Source organism: Staurois parvus, unplaced genomic scaffold (genome assembly GCF_062004578.1).
Source record: "Staurois parvus isolate SC_StPar_1 unplaced genomic scaffold, SC_StPar_1.0 ptg000053l, whole genome shotgun sequence".
Lineage (NCBI taxonomy): Eukaryota > Metazoa > Chordata > Amphibia > Anura > Ranidae > Staurois > Staurois parvus.
This window is the reverse complement of record NW_028317849.1, coordinates 3142399-3160209: the sequence shown is the minus strand read 5'-3', so window position 1 is coordinate 3160209 and position 17811 is coordinate 3142399. Positions and strand designations below refer to the sequence as shown.

The following is a 17811-nucleotide window of genomic DNA, read 5'->3' as shown; positions in this document are numbered from 1 at the left end:
CTTCAGAAATACAGTGAAGGAAAAAAGTATTTGATCCCCTGATTTTGAATGTTTGCCCACTCACAAAGAAATGATCAGTCTAAAAATTGAATGGTAGGTGTATTGTAACACTGAGAGACAGAATAGCAACAAAAATTTCAAAAGAAATGCATGTCTAACAAATTATGCACTAATTTGCATGTTCATGAGGGAAATAAGTATTTGATCCCCTTCACAAAACATGACTTGGTGGCAAATCCCTTGTTGGCAATCACAGAGGTCAGATGTTTGCTGTAGTTGGCCACCAGGTTTGCACACATCTCAGGAGGGATTTTGGCCTATTCCTCTTGGAAGATCCTCTCCAAGTAATTAAGGTTTAGTGGCTGACGTTTGGCAACTCCAACTTTCAGCTCCCTCCACAGATTTTCAATCGGATTAAGGTCTGGAGACTGGATAGGCCACTCCAGGAACCTGCAGCACAATGATCTTCCCACTGAATGGCTGTGGAAGGGTGGGGGGGGGGGCATGTCAGCACAAGCCTGATCATTGGATTAGCTCCCAGTCAGAGAACACATACCTAGTGTGGTCAGTTTTTATTGGGAAAGCAGAGGAACTGGCAGGAACGCCAAGGATTTCACACAAATGAAAGCAATACAAAGAGAGCAGTATATTTTTTCATACAAGCACCTGGTACAACATAGAGCATTACATTTATTATAGGATAGAGTGCCACACTTTCCATTTGTATTGATTTCTTTGTGTTACTGATTTCAGTTATAGTGTTGGCTGCTATAAAATTAGGCTGTAGCTGATACGGAGAGCACAAAAAGGATCTGGTTTATAGATATTTTAAAATATAAAAACATTTCCTTGTCAAGTGTAAAGTGAGGAACAATCACTTCCAACAGGTGAATTCCCACCCAACAGATTTCTTTCTATGACCACTTTTAATGAAAAACTACCAAAAAATTATTTAAAAGAAGAACTAAACCCACCTATTTAAAATGTTTCAAAAAAGAAAACTCAAGTTAGAAATGTTCAAAGTTATCAAACTGAAGTTTAGCATAATATTTATTTTAGTATATAGCAAGAAAACACATTAGTTATGTGTAATGATGTGTATCCCATTAGCTGCAGACTGTTGCTGCTTGCTAACACCTTCCCACCCAGCCTATAGCAGATTGGCAGTTTAACAGGATGCTCCTCCTTCCGAGTGGATGTCACATGGTGCCCTGTCAGAAGACGTCACACAGCAGCGCGATCTGTCACTGTGACCAATCACAGCAGATCACATGACAATTGTATACAATGGATGGCTTTCTTTCATGCCATCCATTGTATACAATTGTGTTAGCTGTGATTGGTCACAGAGGTCACATGGTACAGATAGGGCCAATCACAGCCCATCTGTACCATGTGATGAGCTTTGGCCAACCACAACAAAAGACTGAATGAATCAGTTTCATTCAATAAAAATGGTTGCTAATATCAATGGAATACAATGCATAAGCAATCATAATGTGTAAAAAAAAAAAATCTTGATCACTTGCCCAGAGTAGTACAATGTTACTATAGTAACACTGTATTGCTCTGGTCACAGTGTGTTGAAAACTACTTTTAAAAAAAAAAGAAAAAAAAATTGGAAAAATTGAAAAATCTATATTTTTGTTTTAAATACTGTCACCAGTGTCCCTAATCACCATCATACCAGTTATATGATAACGCTGCACTGGACTGGTAACGATATGTACAAAAAAAAAATAATCTTCATTTTTACAAAAAAAACCTGTGACAAAAAATTACATCTTCACAAAACTCATCATGCCGCTTGCTAAAGCTCTTGGACTGTCTATTTTCCAAAAATTGGTCATTCAGGGGGTATGTATCTATAGATTATATATATATATATATATATATATATATATATATATATATATATATATATATATATATATGGACTTCACCTATAGACTATAATAATATTCACTAATTTGCGTTACTTTCACTAAAGAATTGTAGCAAAATACATTTTGGCCTAAAATTTATGAAGAAATAAAATTTAGCAAATAAATAACAGAAACAAAGAAAAACACGTTTTTTGGGGGGGTTTTATTCAAACGCTTGGGTTTTTTTTTTGTTTATTTAGCAACAAATATAAAACCTCAGTGATGATTAAATAGCACCAAAAGAAAGCTCTATTTGTGTGAAAAAAGTTCTAAAAAATTTTTATGGGTATAGTGGGAATGACGTGCAATGGTCATTCAAAGTGCGACAACACTGAAAGCTGAAAATTAGCCTGGTCAGGTGCCCCGTATTGAAGTGGTTAAAATCTTCCTTTCTTTGCCAAATATTGCCCGAACAACTATCTTCCAGCACTGTGTAAACTAACAGCCGCTGCTTATATTCTGAAAAAATCTCCCCCGTCCCCTTCTGCCCTCCCTGCTGTTCAAAGGACTCATATTACTATTCTCTCATAATGCATCCCATTCTGTGAATGAGTGGTGGAAATCCTACCATTCAACTGTTCTTCCTCCATTCACAGAATGTGATGAATTGTGCGAGAATAGTAACACAAGTTTTGTGAATGACGAAGAGAGCGAAAGAGTGCAGGTGAGACATGCAACTTTCCAGACTAGCAGTGACAGCTCACTCACATAGCCACTCAGGGTAATAACTTGAGACTATGACAGAGGCAATGAAGAGAAGACTAACAAGAATCAGGTAAAGGGGTACCTGCCATTACACATAACTGATGTGTTCAGTGCTGTATCCACAAAAATAAACTTTGGCTTTAAATTCTTAAACATAATGTGTTTGCAGTGATTTTTCATTTACATCCTGCTTACTAGGGCATGTGCCGTGTGTGCTATATTCAAGTCATGCCTGTTACAGTTGGCAGTGTGCTTATCCCAGGTCTCAACTGAACTTTCAAGCCCTCAAATGGCTGTTGTCATAGCTGGTCATGTGTGCACCATGGCACCGAAGTGCACTGTCCTTGGCAGACAGGAGAGTTTTTTCCTCATTAACATGTATTAAAGCTAGACAAACCATTTTCTAATTTAATTTTATTACATTATTTTTCCATTTCAATCTGAAGCTGTTGCAATAATCTAAACCAGTCAAAGTATTTGACCATCTTTTTTGTGCAACTATGAACACCTAGGAGCATTCGATAAGCGACTTTATAGAGTTCCTCCAGCAGTCTCAGTTCATGCTGATGTGATTCACTCTAGAAGCCGGCACTGAGCTTAAAGTCAAATTAACCACATCCCCAGAAATTAAACATTTTCTTTTTAGCTACGATACTTTGTAGAACCCAACCCACTAAAGGGATGCTGCAGCTGCTTATTTGCACTAACAATCAAAATCTTGGGACAACATACAGCTACAAGAAAAATGTGTGGGCCTTTTGAAGTTACCTGGATTTCTGACCAGAGAAACACGTTAATGGCATGCAATGCCAAGCTGCGGTTTCTAAAGTGAGCAAAATCCTCTCTTGTATTAAAAGAAGTATAGACTCCAGAGAGAGAGAGATATCATATTATCCTAGATAGTAAGCTGTAAAGAGCAGGGCCCTTGAACCCCTCGTGTTTTGTTTTGTTACTGTATTGTCTCATGTTCTGTCCCCCACTATAATGTACAGCGCTGAGCAAACCTTTTAGCACTATATAAATACTGTATAATAATAATACCCCTGTACAAATCATTAGTAACACCTCATCTGGAATATGCAGTTCAGTTTTGGGCACCAATTCACAAAAAGAACATTGGGGAACTGGAGAAAGTACAGAGAAGGGCAACCAAACTGATACAAGGTATGGAGGAGATCAGCTTTGAGGAAAGATTAGAGGAACTGAATTTATTCTCTCTTGAGAAGAGGAGATTAAGGGGGGATATGATCTCCATGTATAAATACATCAGTGGTTCATATAGTGAACTCGGTGTAGAGTTATTCACCCTGAGGTCATCACAGAGGACAAGGGGGCACTCGTCTTTTACGTCTGGAGGAAAAGAAATTTAATCTCCAAATACGGAAATGTTTCTTCACAGTGAGAGCTGTGAAAATGTGGAATAGACTCCCTCAAGAGTTGGTTCTGGCCAGCTCAGTGGATTGCTTTAAAAAAGTCCTGGATTCTTTCTTGGATACACAGAATATAACTGGATACTAACATTTATAGGTAAAGTTGATCCAGGGAATATCTGATTGCCTCTCGGGGGATCAGGAAGGAATTTTTGGGTTTCTTGCCTTCTTGCTCTGGATCAACTGTGGGTATAGGATTATAACTTTTTTTTTTTAATGGTTAAACTAGATAAACTTTTTTTCTTTTTTCAGCCAGACAAACTATGCAACTATGTTAAATTCCAAAAAATAAAAACCCTGACCCTACCATTATGATCAATGCGCAAGATCAAATTCATATATTTTGTGGACATATGTATTATGTTGATGGGTAAAGGTATTCAGAGTAGTATGTGAAAAGGTGTAGTGTATGAAATAAAATAACCCTAGGAGGATCTCTAGGGAAAGGTATTATATTTTTTAGAAAATGTTTTTTATTTTTAATAAAAGGATTATAATAAAAAGATTTAATAACAAATGGAAAAGGCTGTGCATGTGTGATAAATCTGAACAGTACTGATAAATTTACAGTCTGTAATCAATATTTCTATGTACTAATAATGTAAAGAAGTGGTGCATTGAACCATGTGGCCAGCTGCAGTTAATACTAATATTAAGGCCCCATTCACAGCTGAGCGATTTACAGCTCAAAGCACCAAGCTCCAAAACACTTGAGAAAAAAATCAGTTATTCTCAATGGAGCACAGTAAATAAAACCCTACTCAAAAAAGGTAATGGGGATTTTAAGGTACCAAACCATATATAACAAAAACGATGCAAAAATAAGAAAAAAAAAAAAAAAAAGAAAAGTTTACCACCTTTTATTAGTTAAAAAAACACTATATTGGTGGGGCAAGACAATAGGACACATAGATCATAATAAGCCCAAATGTGTTGGACAAACGGTACTACAAAATGTAGCCTACTGACAATAAATCACAGATTGCAGAAGCCTGCTTCTTCAAGGAGACGAAGTATAAATATCTAAAATAGAGCAAAAATAGGCCCAGAACACATTTGAATTCCATTTACATATGTGAGCATGGCCTATGTATGCGTTCACCACTATGTGTGAGCACGGGGGCACTTTAAAACATTTAACATTTATTTAATGTTTTTTGTTTTTTACACTGTCCCTTTAAAAAAATTTTAATCACTTTTATTCTTATCACAAAAAATGCATGCATCCCTTGTGATAGAAATAATTAGTGACAGATCCTCTTTATGGTGAGATATGGGGTCAATAAGACCCCACATCTCTCCTCTAAGGCCAATGGCGGCAGCAGCAGGTGGGGCCGAGAGGGAGGGGTTTTTTCAGCACCTGTATCAGTGCTTTTTTTTAATTTCGCCGACGGCCGAAGGGGGTGTTTTCGGCCACCAAAATTTCGGTGCATCCCTAGTATCGGAGTTGGTTATAACGTATAGGATAGGCACCATGACCACGAGAATACTCACTTTGCCTTAACCACTTCCATACAGGGCATTTTAGCCCCTTTCTGCCCCTGCCAATTTTCAGGTTTCAGCGCTCTCACACTTTGAACGACAATTGCGCGATCATGCAACACTGTACCCAAACAAAAAAGTTTGGAGAAAAACACGTTTTTCTTTGTTTCTGTTATAAAAGTTTCCAAATAAATAATTGTTCTTCATAAATTTAGGCCAAGATGTATTCTGCTACATGTCTTTGGTGAAAATAACTCAAATTAGTATTTATGATTTAGTCTGTAGGAAAGTTATAGAGTTCACAAACTATGGGATATATCTGAAAATTGATCGATCCTGAAGTACTGACAGCCAATCTAATTTCTTGGAGGTCCAAGAATGTCAGAACAGTACAGATATCCCCCAAATGACCCCTTTTTGCAAAGTAGACAGTCCGACGTATTTCATAACAGGCATGGCAAGTTTTTTGAAGTTGTAATTTACTTGTCTTAATTTTTCGGAAAATGAAGAAATTAAAAAAATTATTTTCACTATTTTTCTTTTTTTTTTTTTTTTTTTTTTACATACTGTCACCAGTGCAGTACAGCATCATCATATAACTGGCATGGCGGTGATCAGGGACACTGACTGGTGACAGTACAAAAAAAATATAGCCAGATGGCGGCTGGGGGCAACTAGTTAAACCAGGTGCTATATTTTTACCACGTTTTGTGTATAAAATTGGACTCGCTTGTGTCAATTGGCAGCTTTAAATTTCTTATATATGTTCTGTTGATTTTTGCCCTTACATTTTTAGGGTGCTATCGGATATGGCATTATATTGCCACCATTTGATAATGTTGCTTACACTTTGTCATTTGTAAAACCCCTTGCAATAAAAATTATTGGAAAGATACATAATAATAATACTACAATAATAATAATAATAAATACCCTAGCAAAAATAAATACGAAGACGACAATAAATATTAACCCCTAACCTAACTCTAACCCCTTTACCCGAACAAAAAAATTACAATAAATGCACAATAAAAACATTTTATAAAAACAGGAAAAGCTAAAAAAAATTTTGCAACAAATGATGAAACAAATGATATTTTTCTCTATTGCCTATTAAAAAAATTCCAAAGCTCAAAAATGCTGCAAACAACAAACACGCAACAAAACACCAGAAAAAACACTCAAAATCATAACACTTAGGTGTGATTGCATGTCTAAGGTGTAGGGTTTTGCTTCCTCATGTCACAGCTTCCAGCAAGGAGAACAGGGAGGATGACAGTACTAACATCACCAAATCTCACTCCAAATCAACAGACACAAGTAGTCAGATGTAAGCAGTGCCTTAGATCTCACACTTCAATATACAGCTACAAGGCTGTAGGCACGCTAACATGCCAGGAAGTGTACTGCTGTTATTCAGAAGGAACTTAAGATTAAAAAAAAAAAAATTTAAATTTTTCACGCTACTGGTTAGATACAGTTAACATTAAAATCCTTACAAAATCCATCTAGAAGTTGACAAAATTTTAGAACAGCAAAGCCCACCTTTTTATGTAACTTGACCTGCTCTTCCCCATATCGATTGATCTCTTTTATTAAATCATGCAGCTTCTTGCTTAATTCTAGATGACATAGAGCCAGCTTGTCTGAAGATACCCGAAACATCTCCCACATTGGGGCGAAGGTCCTGTCCAAAAAAAAAAAAAAAAAGGTATCTACTAATTTGTACATAAACATGTGCGGTTGTGTGTTACAGACAAAATGTCTTAAATGCCTTATTTACCCCAGGTGGCTTCCACTGCTGACCATCTTGGACAATTTCTGCATAGACTTTGAGTAAGCTTCCTCCACAGTGGCCCTAGAAATTAAAAGAAGGTCTTATTCTAGTGTATGAAACAAAAAACAAAAAAAAAAAAACTTCACATTCTACTAAAATGAGGACATGTCTATTGCAGCAAATCTGTCTAAGCAAATACAGCCCAATAATGAAAGAAGAAACTATTTACAAACAAGTTTGCTTGAAAGAGGAAAATATCAGAAAACAGCAAAAAAAAACTGTGTCAATGGATATGCAAGACTATCTAATAAATCTGGATTAGCCATTTTTCCAAAAGGAAGGATGACATTAGAAACTACCAATAGCATTCACAAATATGGGTGTATAGTTCTTATTTTCGGTAACAAAGAAATTTTATTGAATAAATCAACAGATATAGAAGCGTAAGTGATACATAATACAGCAGTCATTCAAAAGGACAGTTTTAGAAAAGGACAAATATGACCCACGCAGGGGTCTAAGCAGCAGAAAAAAAGCTTGATGTGCTGTCACCTAGAGTAAAAGAAACCTGGAGATACATCTAGCACATAGCCAGAAGTATAGCTAAACCAGATAGTCTACAATAAATGTCTCCCATCAATGACTCACCCCATGAGAGGAAAAAAAGGGGGGGGGGGTGAGGATCAATTCTGTAAACCTTTCTAAAAAATTGAGAATGATGGGGAAGCGTGACAAACAACGACATGAAGCAGTGGCCTCAGGGGCCTCAACAGTTAAGCCAGTCAACAAAAGAGAGTAGAAGTGAGTAAAGAAAAGCGAGCAAAAAGTGGAAGGAAATGGAAAGAGAGATCCCACCATCTCAGAGGGAAAAGTAAAAAAAAAAAGATGAAGATGGAGGAGAAGGGGGGGGGGAAGGGAAGAGGGATACAGGCTAGAAGAAAGAGTTCACCTATGAGGAGTGCAGGAGCATGTTGCCCCCACAAAGGGAAGCCAGGGGAACATTATTCTGTATGTTAGAGATTGACCAATCTCATACTGAAGTGAGAGACCAGATGATAGTCCACCCAGGACTGCCAGACAAAGAAACTTGACATGGTTATCCTCCAACACCGCTGTTAGTTTTCGTTTGACTTCCTCAAATTGAACAGTAGGGGATTTCCAGGAATGTGCAATGGTTTGTTTAGTAGCCATGAAATAAAAAATGAATCAGTGTACAAATGTTACGAGGTGCGTCACGGAGGGGCTTCAAAAGCAACGCTTCAGTGGGATCTGTCTTGAGATTGATATGTGACACAATGAATAAGGGTATTGACTCTGGTCCATAGACTAGGAGCTACAGGACAGGACCACCATATGTGGAGCATCGAACAATCCATATTACAACCACAGAAACAACGTGGGTCGTATCCAGATACATATTTAGCTATTCAGGCCGGTGTAAAGTACCATTTGGATAAGACCTTATATGAGTTTTCCAACACCTATATGTTGCGGGAGCATCGAGAAACCGCTTGCCATATAGGCATCCAGTCTTCAGTAGAAAACGATTCCTGAAGATCTCTGCCCCATTGAATACAGTAGGTAGGGGTTCTTCTATAGGATTTCGGATTGGTAAATAGATGCGAGAGAGAGTGCCCTTGGTGGATGCTGATGTTCTGCAAAGTGATTCGAAATTTGTTAAGGTTCTGGGAGAATCCTGTTTGCCGATATGAGGTTCAATAAAGTGACATATCTAAGTATCTAAAGACCGCAGAAGGTGGGATATCATGACTTTCACGGAGTTCGGCAAACATATGCAAGCTTCAGACCGTAAGCAGTGCGTAGATTGTTGTGAAACCATGAGTTATCCACCAACGGAAGGCCCTCTTTTCTGATTCACCTGGGGGAAATAACGGGCAATCAAATAATTGAAGAGGTAAATGAGATAATAAACAAAAAGGAAAAAATGCCATCATATGGGGTGTAACCACCCATCAAAGGATCCCTCTGACTCACCCTATCTTGGGGTGTGGATTATTAACCGAATGGAGCATATTAGAAAAAGTTAGCAGCTGACTAGAGCAAACTGCAAAAAAAAGCGGTAATATAAAATCCAATGCAGGAGTAAGCAATAAACATCAATAGTAGATGCAAATAATTTCTTTATTTTGATCATTAAGATCTTTTGAAAGGGTGGGCATATGACATGAACACACAGTCAATCAAAAAAGTAAAAAAAACTATGAATATAAAAACAAAAAAACGTCCTGCGCATTCACTTAGCTGCATCATGTTGAATAAATGTGTGGCTGGGAAACCATTATTTAGATAGGAAGTATTCTTCATATGTAGAGGATAATAGTGATGTATAGCGTCTCCACTTTCATAGTATTCTGAGTGATTCTATCTTCACAATTTTGTTTCTTTGCGGTTTTCCAATAATGACATAACTTTAAGTGGATACTTCTTTGCACGTCACTCATGTGATCATCAATGTTAAATATAGAAGTAGCAAGTGGAAAAAATCCTAAGGAATCAATATAAGCAATGAATGATAAATCTACCAATAGAGTGATCATGAATTAATTACTTTGAAGAGGAAGATCCAAGATAGTCTGAAATAACCTTCATTGTATCTCGTCATCATCATGTAAGGTTAACTGACAAGAAAGATTGAACAGTGTATAGCCACCCTCGATCGGCCGATATTGCTTTAACAGGATGATCTCTATTAATGGCACCTATTATGCTAAATCTAAAATAAATAACAAATATTAGTGAAATGAAAAGAGTCAATAATGAATAAATCAAATAAGGTAGATACCCCAATAGAGGTCGTCGTCGTATTCGTGTAAAAAAAATTTTTTTGATCATGTGATCCGTGGTCAGAAAAATGAAGGAGATTTTCCTCTTGTTCATAAAAAATATGTTTAGGCTGTAGAAAGTATATGAGTAACTAGAATCTCAATCCTATGATTACATGGATTCATATAGATGAAAATAGCCTTTATTTTTTTTTACCACGGATCACATGATCAAAAAAAAATTTTTTACACTAATACGACGACGACCTTAATCGGGGTATCTACCTCATTTGATATATTCAATATTCATTAATGACTCTTTTCATTTCACTAATATTTGTTATTTATTTTAGATTTAGCATAATAGTGCCATTAATAGAGGTCATCTTGTTAAAGCAATATCGGCCGATCGAGGCTGGCTATATACTGTCCAATCTTACTTGTCAGCTAACCTTACATGATGATGACGAGATACAATGAAGGTTATTTCAGACTATCTTGGATCTTCCTCTTTAAAGTAATTCATTCATGATCACTGTATTGGTGATTCTTCTTAGATGTATCATTCATTGCTTATATTGATTCCTTAGGATTTTTTCCACTTGCTACTTCTATATTTAAGATTGATGATCACATGAGTGAAGTGCAAAGAAGTATCCACTTACAGTTATGTCATTATTGGAAAACAGCAAAGAATCGAAATTGTGAAGATAGAATCACTCAGAATACTATGAAAGTGGACTCTCCATACATCACTTTTATCCTCTACATATGAAGAATACTTCCTATCTAAATAATGGTTTCCCAGCCACATATTTAATCAACATGATGCAGCTAAGTGAATGCGCAGGACGTTTTTTTGTTTTTTATATTCACTGTTTTTACTTTGATTGACTGTGTGTTCACCATGTCATATGCCCACCCTTTCAAAAGATCTTAATGATCAAAATAAAGAAATTATTTGCATCTGCTATTGATGTTTATTGCTTACTCTGCATTGGATTTTAAATTACCGCTCTTTTTTTGCAGTTTGCTCTAGTCAGCTGCTAACTTTTTCTAAGATGAGACAATAAGCCTGCAGAATATTTACACAAATCCAAAATTCGTAAGGTAAGGGCCAGGATCAGGTCAATGGTTTAGGTCTGGAAGATGGGGGAAGCCAGAGCAAAGAGGAAGGCAAGATAGGTTGTGTATCCAAAATACCTATCAATGCCCACAAGGGCAGATCTTATACAGGTGAAACCTGTATACGGCCTTCAGCTCTTCTGCATTGTTCGGTCTCATGTCTCTCATCTTTCTCTTGGCAAGCCCCAAAGATTCTCTATGGGGTTCAGGTCAGGCGAGTTTGCTGGCCAATCAAGCACAGTAATCCCACGGTCATTGAACCAGGTTTTGGTGCATTTGGCAGTGTGGGCAGGTGCCAAATCCTGCTGCAAAATGAAGTCAGCATCCCCATAAAGCTCGTCTGTGGAAGGAAGCATGAAGTGCTCCAAAATCTCCTGGTAGACGGCTGTGTTGACCCTGGACTTAATGAAGCACAGTGGACCAACACCAGCGGATGACATGGCTCCCCAAATCAACACAGACTGTGGAAACTTCACACTGGACTTCAAGCATCTTGAAGTGTGTGCCTCTCCATTCTTCCTCCGTACTCTGGGTCCTTGGTTTCCAAATGAGATGCAAAAGTTGCTCTCAACAGAAAAGAGGACTTTGGACCACTGAGCAACAGACCAGGTAAGACACTTCTGACGTTGTTTGTTGTTCAGGAGCGGCTTGACAAGAGGAATACGACATTTGAAGCCCATGTCCAGGATCCGTCTGTGTGTGGCGGCTTTTGATGCCATGGCTCGGCAATGCCCCCCATTCTTTCCTCATTGGCTCACTACTACTTTGTCTCTCAGCCAACAAGGAGGGACAGTCTCCGGAGACAGCTGAGGCTCCTGTGCACATTGCTGGATCGAGACGAGGCCAAGGTGAGTATTAGGGGAGCTAAGAGGGGAGCAGCACACAGAAGGTTTTTACCTTCTAGAGTGCATGAAGGTGCTGTAAAAACCTTCAGCCTTCACACCACTTTAAAAGGATATATGTTATATTCTTTATTTAAAATGTGGTGAATCCCAAGAAGAAAAAAAAAAAGAAGAATATATTTCAGCTTACCTGCATTTAATAAAACATGTAATTATTTTTACTGAATGCATAACTGCATTCAAAGGCTTTTTAACATAATCTGTTACCAATTGTTAATGGAAAGAAATTAATGTTTTCAACCTGCAATGAGATAAAATGATCTAAACAACTGCCCCTAGATACATAGATAATTACAAACTATAACTAGCTACAAAGTTTGAATATAGTAAGACACAGTGTTAAAATAGTTTACACCTATAGCTAATAGTTTACACATATATCTAATAAATAAGTAAATAAATCATAACTAGATACAAAAGTCTTTATTCAAATCTGTGTTTATTGATAGGAGCAAATACAAATACCAGTTACAGCATTTGATATGTACATTCACGAAACATAGGTTGTGGAGAAGGAGGTCATGGCCATCAGCTGAAATGACAAGAAAGCAAAGCAAGACTTCCACAGCTGGAAAACCAGACAGACATACTATTGTAATACATACCACTTTAAAGTATAACCAAAAGGCAAAACTTTTGTTTGATTTGGACAAGTAGAGAGTGATTAGTACACTTCTTTGGTTTTTATCGCGGTCTGTCCTCCACCCTCTCTATTTGTCCTGTTTACCATTATCATTGAAAGTAAAAGAAAATTCCAAACTTTGGGTCGTCCCCAGAACAGTAATAGAGGGGAAATCTTCCAATGGGAACACTGGTTTTTGGTGATCTGGGGGGCCGCAAGGAATTCCATTCATTTGCAGGAATTTCCTCACTTCCTGTTTTGGCTATGGGACAGGAAGTGAAGGTAAATCTCCCCAACAGGACAGAGATTGCAAAAAAAAAACAAAAAAAAAAAAAAAACAAAACCACAGGAGGTTATAACCCTTTCTTACTCTAGCCAAAATTAATAAAAAAAGTTTTGCATATAGTTCTACTTTTACCATATAACTTACAAGAAAATAAGGAGAAAGCAAAATGAAAAAAGAAAGAAAAAAGAAGGAAAAGAGAGATTAAGATAAATTAAAAAAAACAAAAAACAAAAAGAAAAAACAATGAGGTGGAAGGGGCAGAGAAACAAAAAGGGGGGCCCCGCTTAGTTACAAAGTATTCTGGCTTAACAACTTTCTCAGATATATACTGGACACATAGAAAAAGAAGACTTAAATATTATTTAAATTTAGTCAAATTAATAAAGACCCACCAACACATCCACGCTTTTTGGAATTGCTCAGATTTACAGTATCATACTGTGCAATTATACATTCCATTTGTATGAGTTTACTCAGGACCTCAAACCACGCCGCCAAAGTAGAAACAACCTATAACTTCCAGTGCACCAGGATGATTAGTCTAGCAGCTATAAGGAAAATGTTTCACTGATTTCACTATACCTGAAATCAGAGATAGCACAGCTGTTTTCAACTAGTTTCGGGACAAGTTCTTCAAATTATAGAATGATTACTACCTTACCAAGTACTATAATACCCTGTACTTGGTAAGGCAGTAATCATAGAATTTGAAGAACTTGTCCCATAACGGTTTAGATGGCAGCCAACCCCACCAAATATGAATAACATTGCCCTCATGTCTATGACATCACCAACAATCATTTGTCAGAGAGGGAAAAGAAAGAGTGTGTGAGTGTGTGTGTGTGTGTGTGTGTGTGTGTGTGTGTGTGTGTGTGTGTGTGTGTGTGTGTGTGTGTGTGTGTGTGTGTGTGTGTCTTAGGCCAGTCTTCACTGGAGAATTGCCTATTGCAATCTAACTGCCATTGCTTCTGGAAGGAAAACGAGGAAGATGATGTGCCACTCAGAAGCAGAGCATAAATTAAAAAAATGGTGTGTGATAGTGGTTGGGACAGGGTGCATAAATGTTCAAAGTCTGTCAATTGCTGATGTCAAGTAAGTATAAAAAAAGAGTTTTATAAAAACTAGATAGTTGACTATGAAGAAAAGTTTCCAACAAGGGGGAACAGGTCTTTAGGTCTGATCTTCGGCAGCTTGCACGCCTATGAATGCTCAATGATCTCTAGGAGAAGACAAGTTTCATACTAACCCACTGTTTATTCAGATTCTGGTAAAACCAGTCTAGTATACAGGTGAAACTCAAAAAATTAGAATATCGTGCAAAAGTTCATTTATTTCAGTAATGAAACTTAAAAGGTGAAACTAATATATGAGATACACTCATTACATGCAAACCAAGATAGTTCAAGACGTGATTTGTCATAATTGTGATGATTATGGCTTACAGCTCATGAAAACCCCAAATCCACAATCTCAGAAAATTAGAAAAATACATGCTATCAATAAAACAAAGATTGTACATAGAACAATATCAGACCTCTGAAAAGTATAAGCATGCATATGTACTCAGTACTTGATATGGGCCCTTTTTGCAGCAATTACTGCCTCAATGCGGCATGGCAGGGAAACTATCAGCCTGTGGCACTGCTGAGGTGTTATGGAAGATCAGGATGCTTCAATAGCGGCCTTCAGCTCTTCTGCATTGTTCGGTCTCATGTCTCTCTTGGCAATGCCCCAAAGATTCTCTATGGGGTTCAGGTCAGGTGAGTTTGCTGTCCAATCAAGCACAGTAATCCCACAGTCTCTGAACCAGGTTTTGGTGCTTTTGGCAGTGTGGGCAGGTGCCAAGTCCTGCTGGAAAATGAAGTCAGCATCCCCATAAAGCTAGTCTGCGGAAGGAAGCATGAAGTGCTCCAAAATCTCCTCGTAGACGGCTGCGTTGACCCTGGACTTAATGAAGCACAGTGGACCAACACCAGCGGATGACATGGCTCCCCAAATCAACACAGACTGTGGAAACTTCACACTGGACTTCAAGCATCTTGCAGTGTGTGCCTCTCCATTCTTCCTCCATACTCTGGGTCCTTGGTTTCCAAATGAGATGCAAAAGTTGCTCTCATCAGAAAAGAGGACTTTGGACCACTGAGCAACAGACCAGGTCTGTATTCTTTAGCCCAGGTAAGACGCTTCTGACGTTGTTTGTTGTTCAGTAGGAATACGACATTTGAAGCCAGTGTCCAGGTTCCGTCTGTGTGTGGTGGCTCTTGATGCACGGACTCCAGCCTCAGTCCACTGCTTGTGAAAGTCCCCAACACTTTTGAATGGCCTTTTCCTGACAATCCTCTCCAGGCTGCGGTCATCCCTGCTGCTTGTGCACCTTTTTCTTCCACACTTTTCCCTTCCACATAACTTTCTATTAATGCACTTTGATACAGCACTTTGGGAACATCCAACTTCTTTTGCAATTACCTTTTGAGGCTTTCCCTCCTTATGGAGAGTGTCAGTGATGGTTTTCTGCACAACTGTCAGGTCAGCAGTCTTTCCCATGATTGTGATTCCTACTGAACCAGACTGAGAGACCATTTAAAGGCTCCGGAACCCTTTGCAGGTGTTATGGCTTAATTAGCTGATTAGAGTGGGACACTTTGAGCTGAGAATATTGCACCTTTTCACAATATTCTAATTTTCTGAGATTGTGGATTTGGGGTTTTCATGAGCTGTAAGCCATAATCGTCACAATTATGACAAATCACGGCTTAAACTATCTTGCTTTGCGTGTAATGAGTCTCCGTCATATATTAGTTTCACCTTTTAAATTGCATTACTGAAATAAATGAACTTTTGCATGATATTCTAATTTTTCGAGTTTCACCTGTATAAGCCAAAAGGGTCGGTTATGATACAAAGAGAAATCAGGGAGGCCCATTTTACTTTCGCTTTTCCATAATGTGAAAACAGAATACCTCACCCTAGAGTATTATGCCAGACCAATCTAGTAACAATAAACATAGAAAGCAGATCGCAAGCCAGATGTCAGCAATTAATATGCTTTACTTGGTATAAAATGGGCATCCACTTACATCAAGGATAAGGAATGTCAGCATCATGATTTTGATAAGATGTAGAAGTAGTGTGCACTTTTATAACCACCACCTCCACCTCCATATAGTGTTTACATTTTCTCCTGTGTCAATCACCCCCAGTCTTGAGAAAGGGGCTTGGATGCCCGAAATGAGGTAGTGTTCTTTGCACCCTTGCCGGCAGTTCTGTAAAGCTGCATGAAATGCCTCTCTACCTCAGTTTCCTTTCCTTGTCCCAGACTGCTGTACATGCTTCTATTCTCAGCTATTGCTGACTGCATACAAACACCACCTTCTGTGTGAGGCGGTTCCTGTGTGAGGATGCGCTGGTAGAACTGTGCTGGAATCCTGGACCTTTTCCATCTCTTCTGTTTCCATGTGGTTTGTGGAAAGGTGCTTGCTTTCCTTCATCATGACGCTGACAATCTTTATTACTGTGTGCTATTGCTAGCTGTTAGAATGGGGCGCCAGTTTAAGAGCCAGTCCCCATTATGGATCAGAGACCAAACAAAGCATTGTTCGTGTGCTAGGAGGATGGAAGTCATTCATTCAGCTATACTTCTGTAAAGGCTAACCTTTGATTTTTCTAGCAATTTTGTCTTTACTTTTTTCTTCAATTGTGACTCTTCTCTACTTGGCTGCAGGATGTTTTCTCGATCATATGATCAGTATGACATAATCATTACATGAATTATTACGTGCAGGCTCGAGACTTTAAGAAAAAATAGACTTTAGCCCACAGACATCCCCGAAGATTGCAGTGTGTCTCTGTTTAAGGTTGTAACTGTCAGACATAATTATAGTAGTAAACAACAAAAACAAAAACAAAAAAAAGGAATTGCACAAAAAATTACTTCATTTATGGCCATATAGGCTTCAATAACCTGTGGCCACAAAAAGGGAGAGTAAAGTATTAACTCAAAAATACAGCTTACAACCCTGATAGTGTTTCATGAAAATATTACATAAAACCATACCTTATTAACTAATTTCAAGTGTTAGATATGGAAGACTCTGTCTTAATGTCTTAAACAGGTATTATTGTTATTATTATACAGGATTTATATAGCGCCAGCAGTTTGCGCAGCTCTTTACAAAATAAAGAGAGACAGTGCAGATGCAATACAATAAAAAACAAAAGAATTAAGAGGGCTCTGCTAATAAGAGCTTAAAATCTAATAAGGTGGGGCAAGTGGTATAAAAGGTTATAACTGTGGGGGATGAGCTGATGGAAGTGATAAATGTTTAACTGGAGGCATGATAGACTTCCCTGAAGAGATGAGTTTTTAGGGATCGTCTAAAGGCAGGTATTAAACAGAAAACCAAAAAAGTATTAGGCCTCATGCACAATGAACATATTCTTAACTCTCCTAGAAGCCTTCCTTCCTGGCAGCAGCATTTTTGAGAAAAAAAAAAAAAAAACCGCCTGACACTTGTAAAAGTGTATAATGCTTTTAGGCACATTTTGCCGCATCAAGCGTTTGTGTGTTCATTTCATAATTTTTTTATTCTGGCCTATGAAATTAATTAAAGCTCAAGCGTTAACGTGTGTTTAGATGCGTTTACACACGTTAATTATTTTTCTGCCAAAACTCTACTGCTCCTGGATGAACTGGCAGTGGGTTTTTTACTTGTCTCTAAATTCTCCTGCCACTAAACACCTCAAAACGTTTGTGTGTGAATGGACACATAGGTTA

The 17811-nt window shown here is 38.0% G+C and overlaps 1 protein-coding gene across 14 annotated transcripts in view; it reads right to left on the bottom strand.

The window, feature by feature from the left end:
- The window catches only part of FCHO1 (FCH and mu domain containing endocytic adaptor 1), a 192992-nt gene that overhangs the window by 128866 nt on the left and 46315 nt on the right, over window positions 1-17811 (bottom strand). For all 14 annotated transcript variants that reach the window (XM_089667280.1, XM_089667349.1, XM_089667334.1 and 11 more), the window contains 2 exons: window positions 7326-7400; window positions 7088-7229 (listed from right to left, as the gene is read on the bottom strand). In XM_089667280.1, coding sequence (XP_089523406.1) covers window positions 7088-7229; window positions 7326-7400 — 217 coding nt within the window. The remainder of the gene's footprint in view (window positions 1-7087; window positions 7230-7325; window positions 7401-17811) is intronic.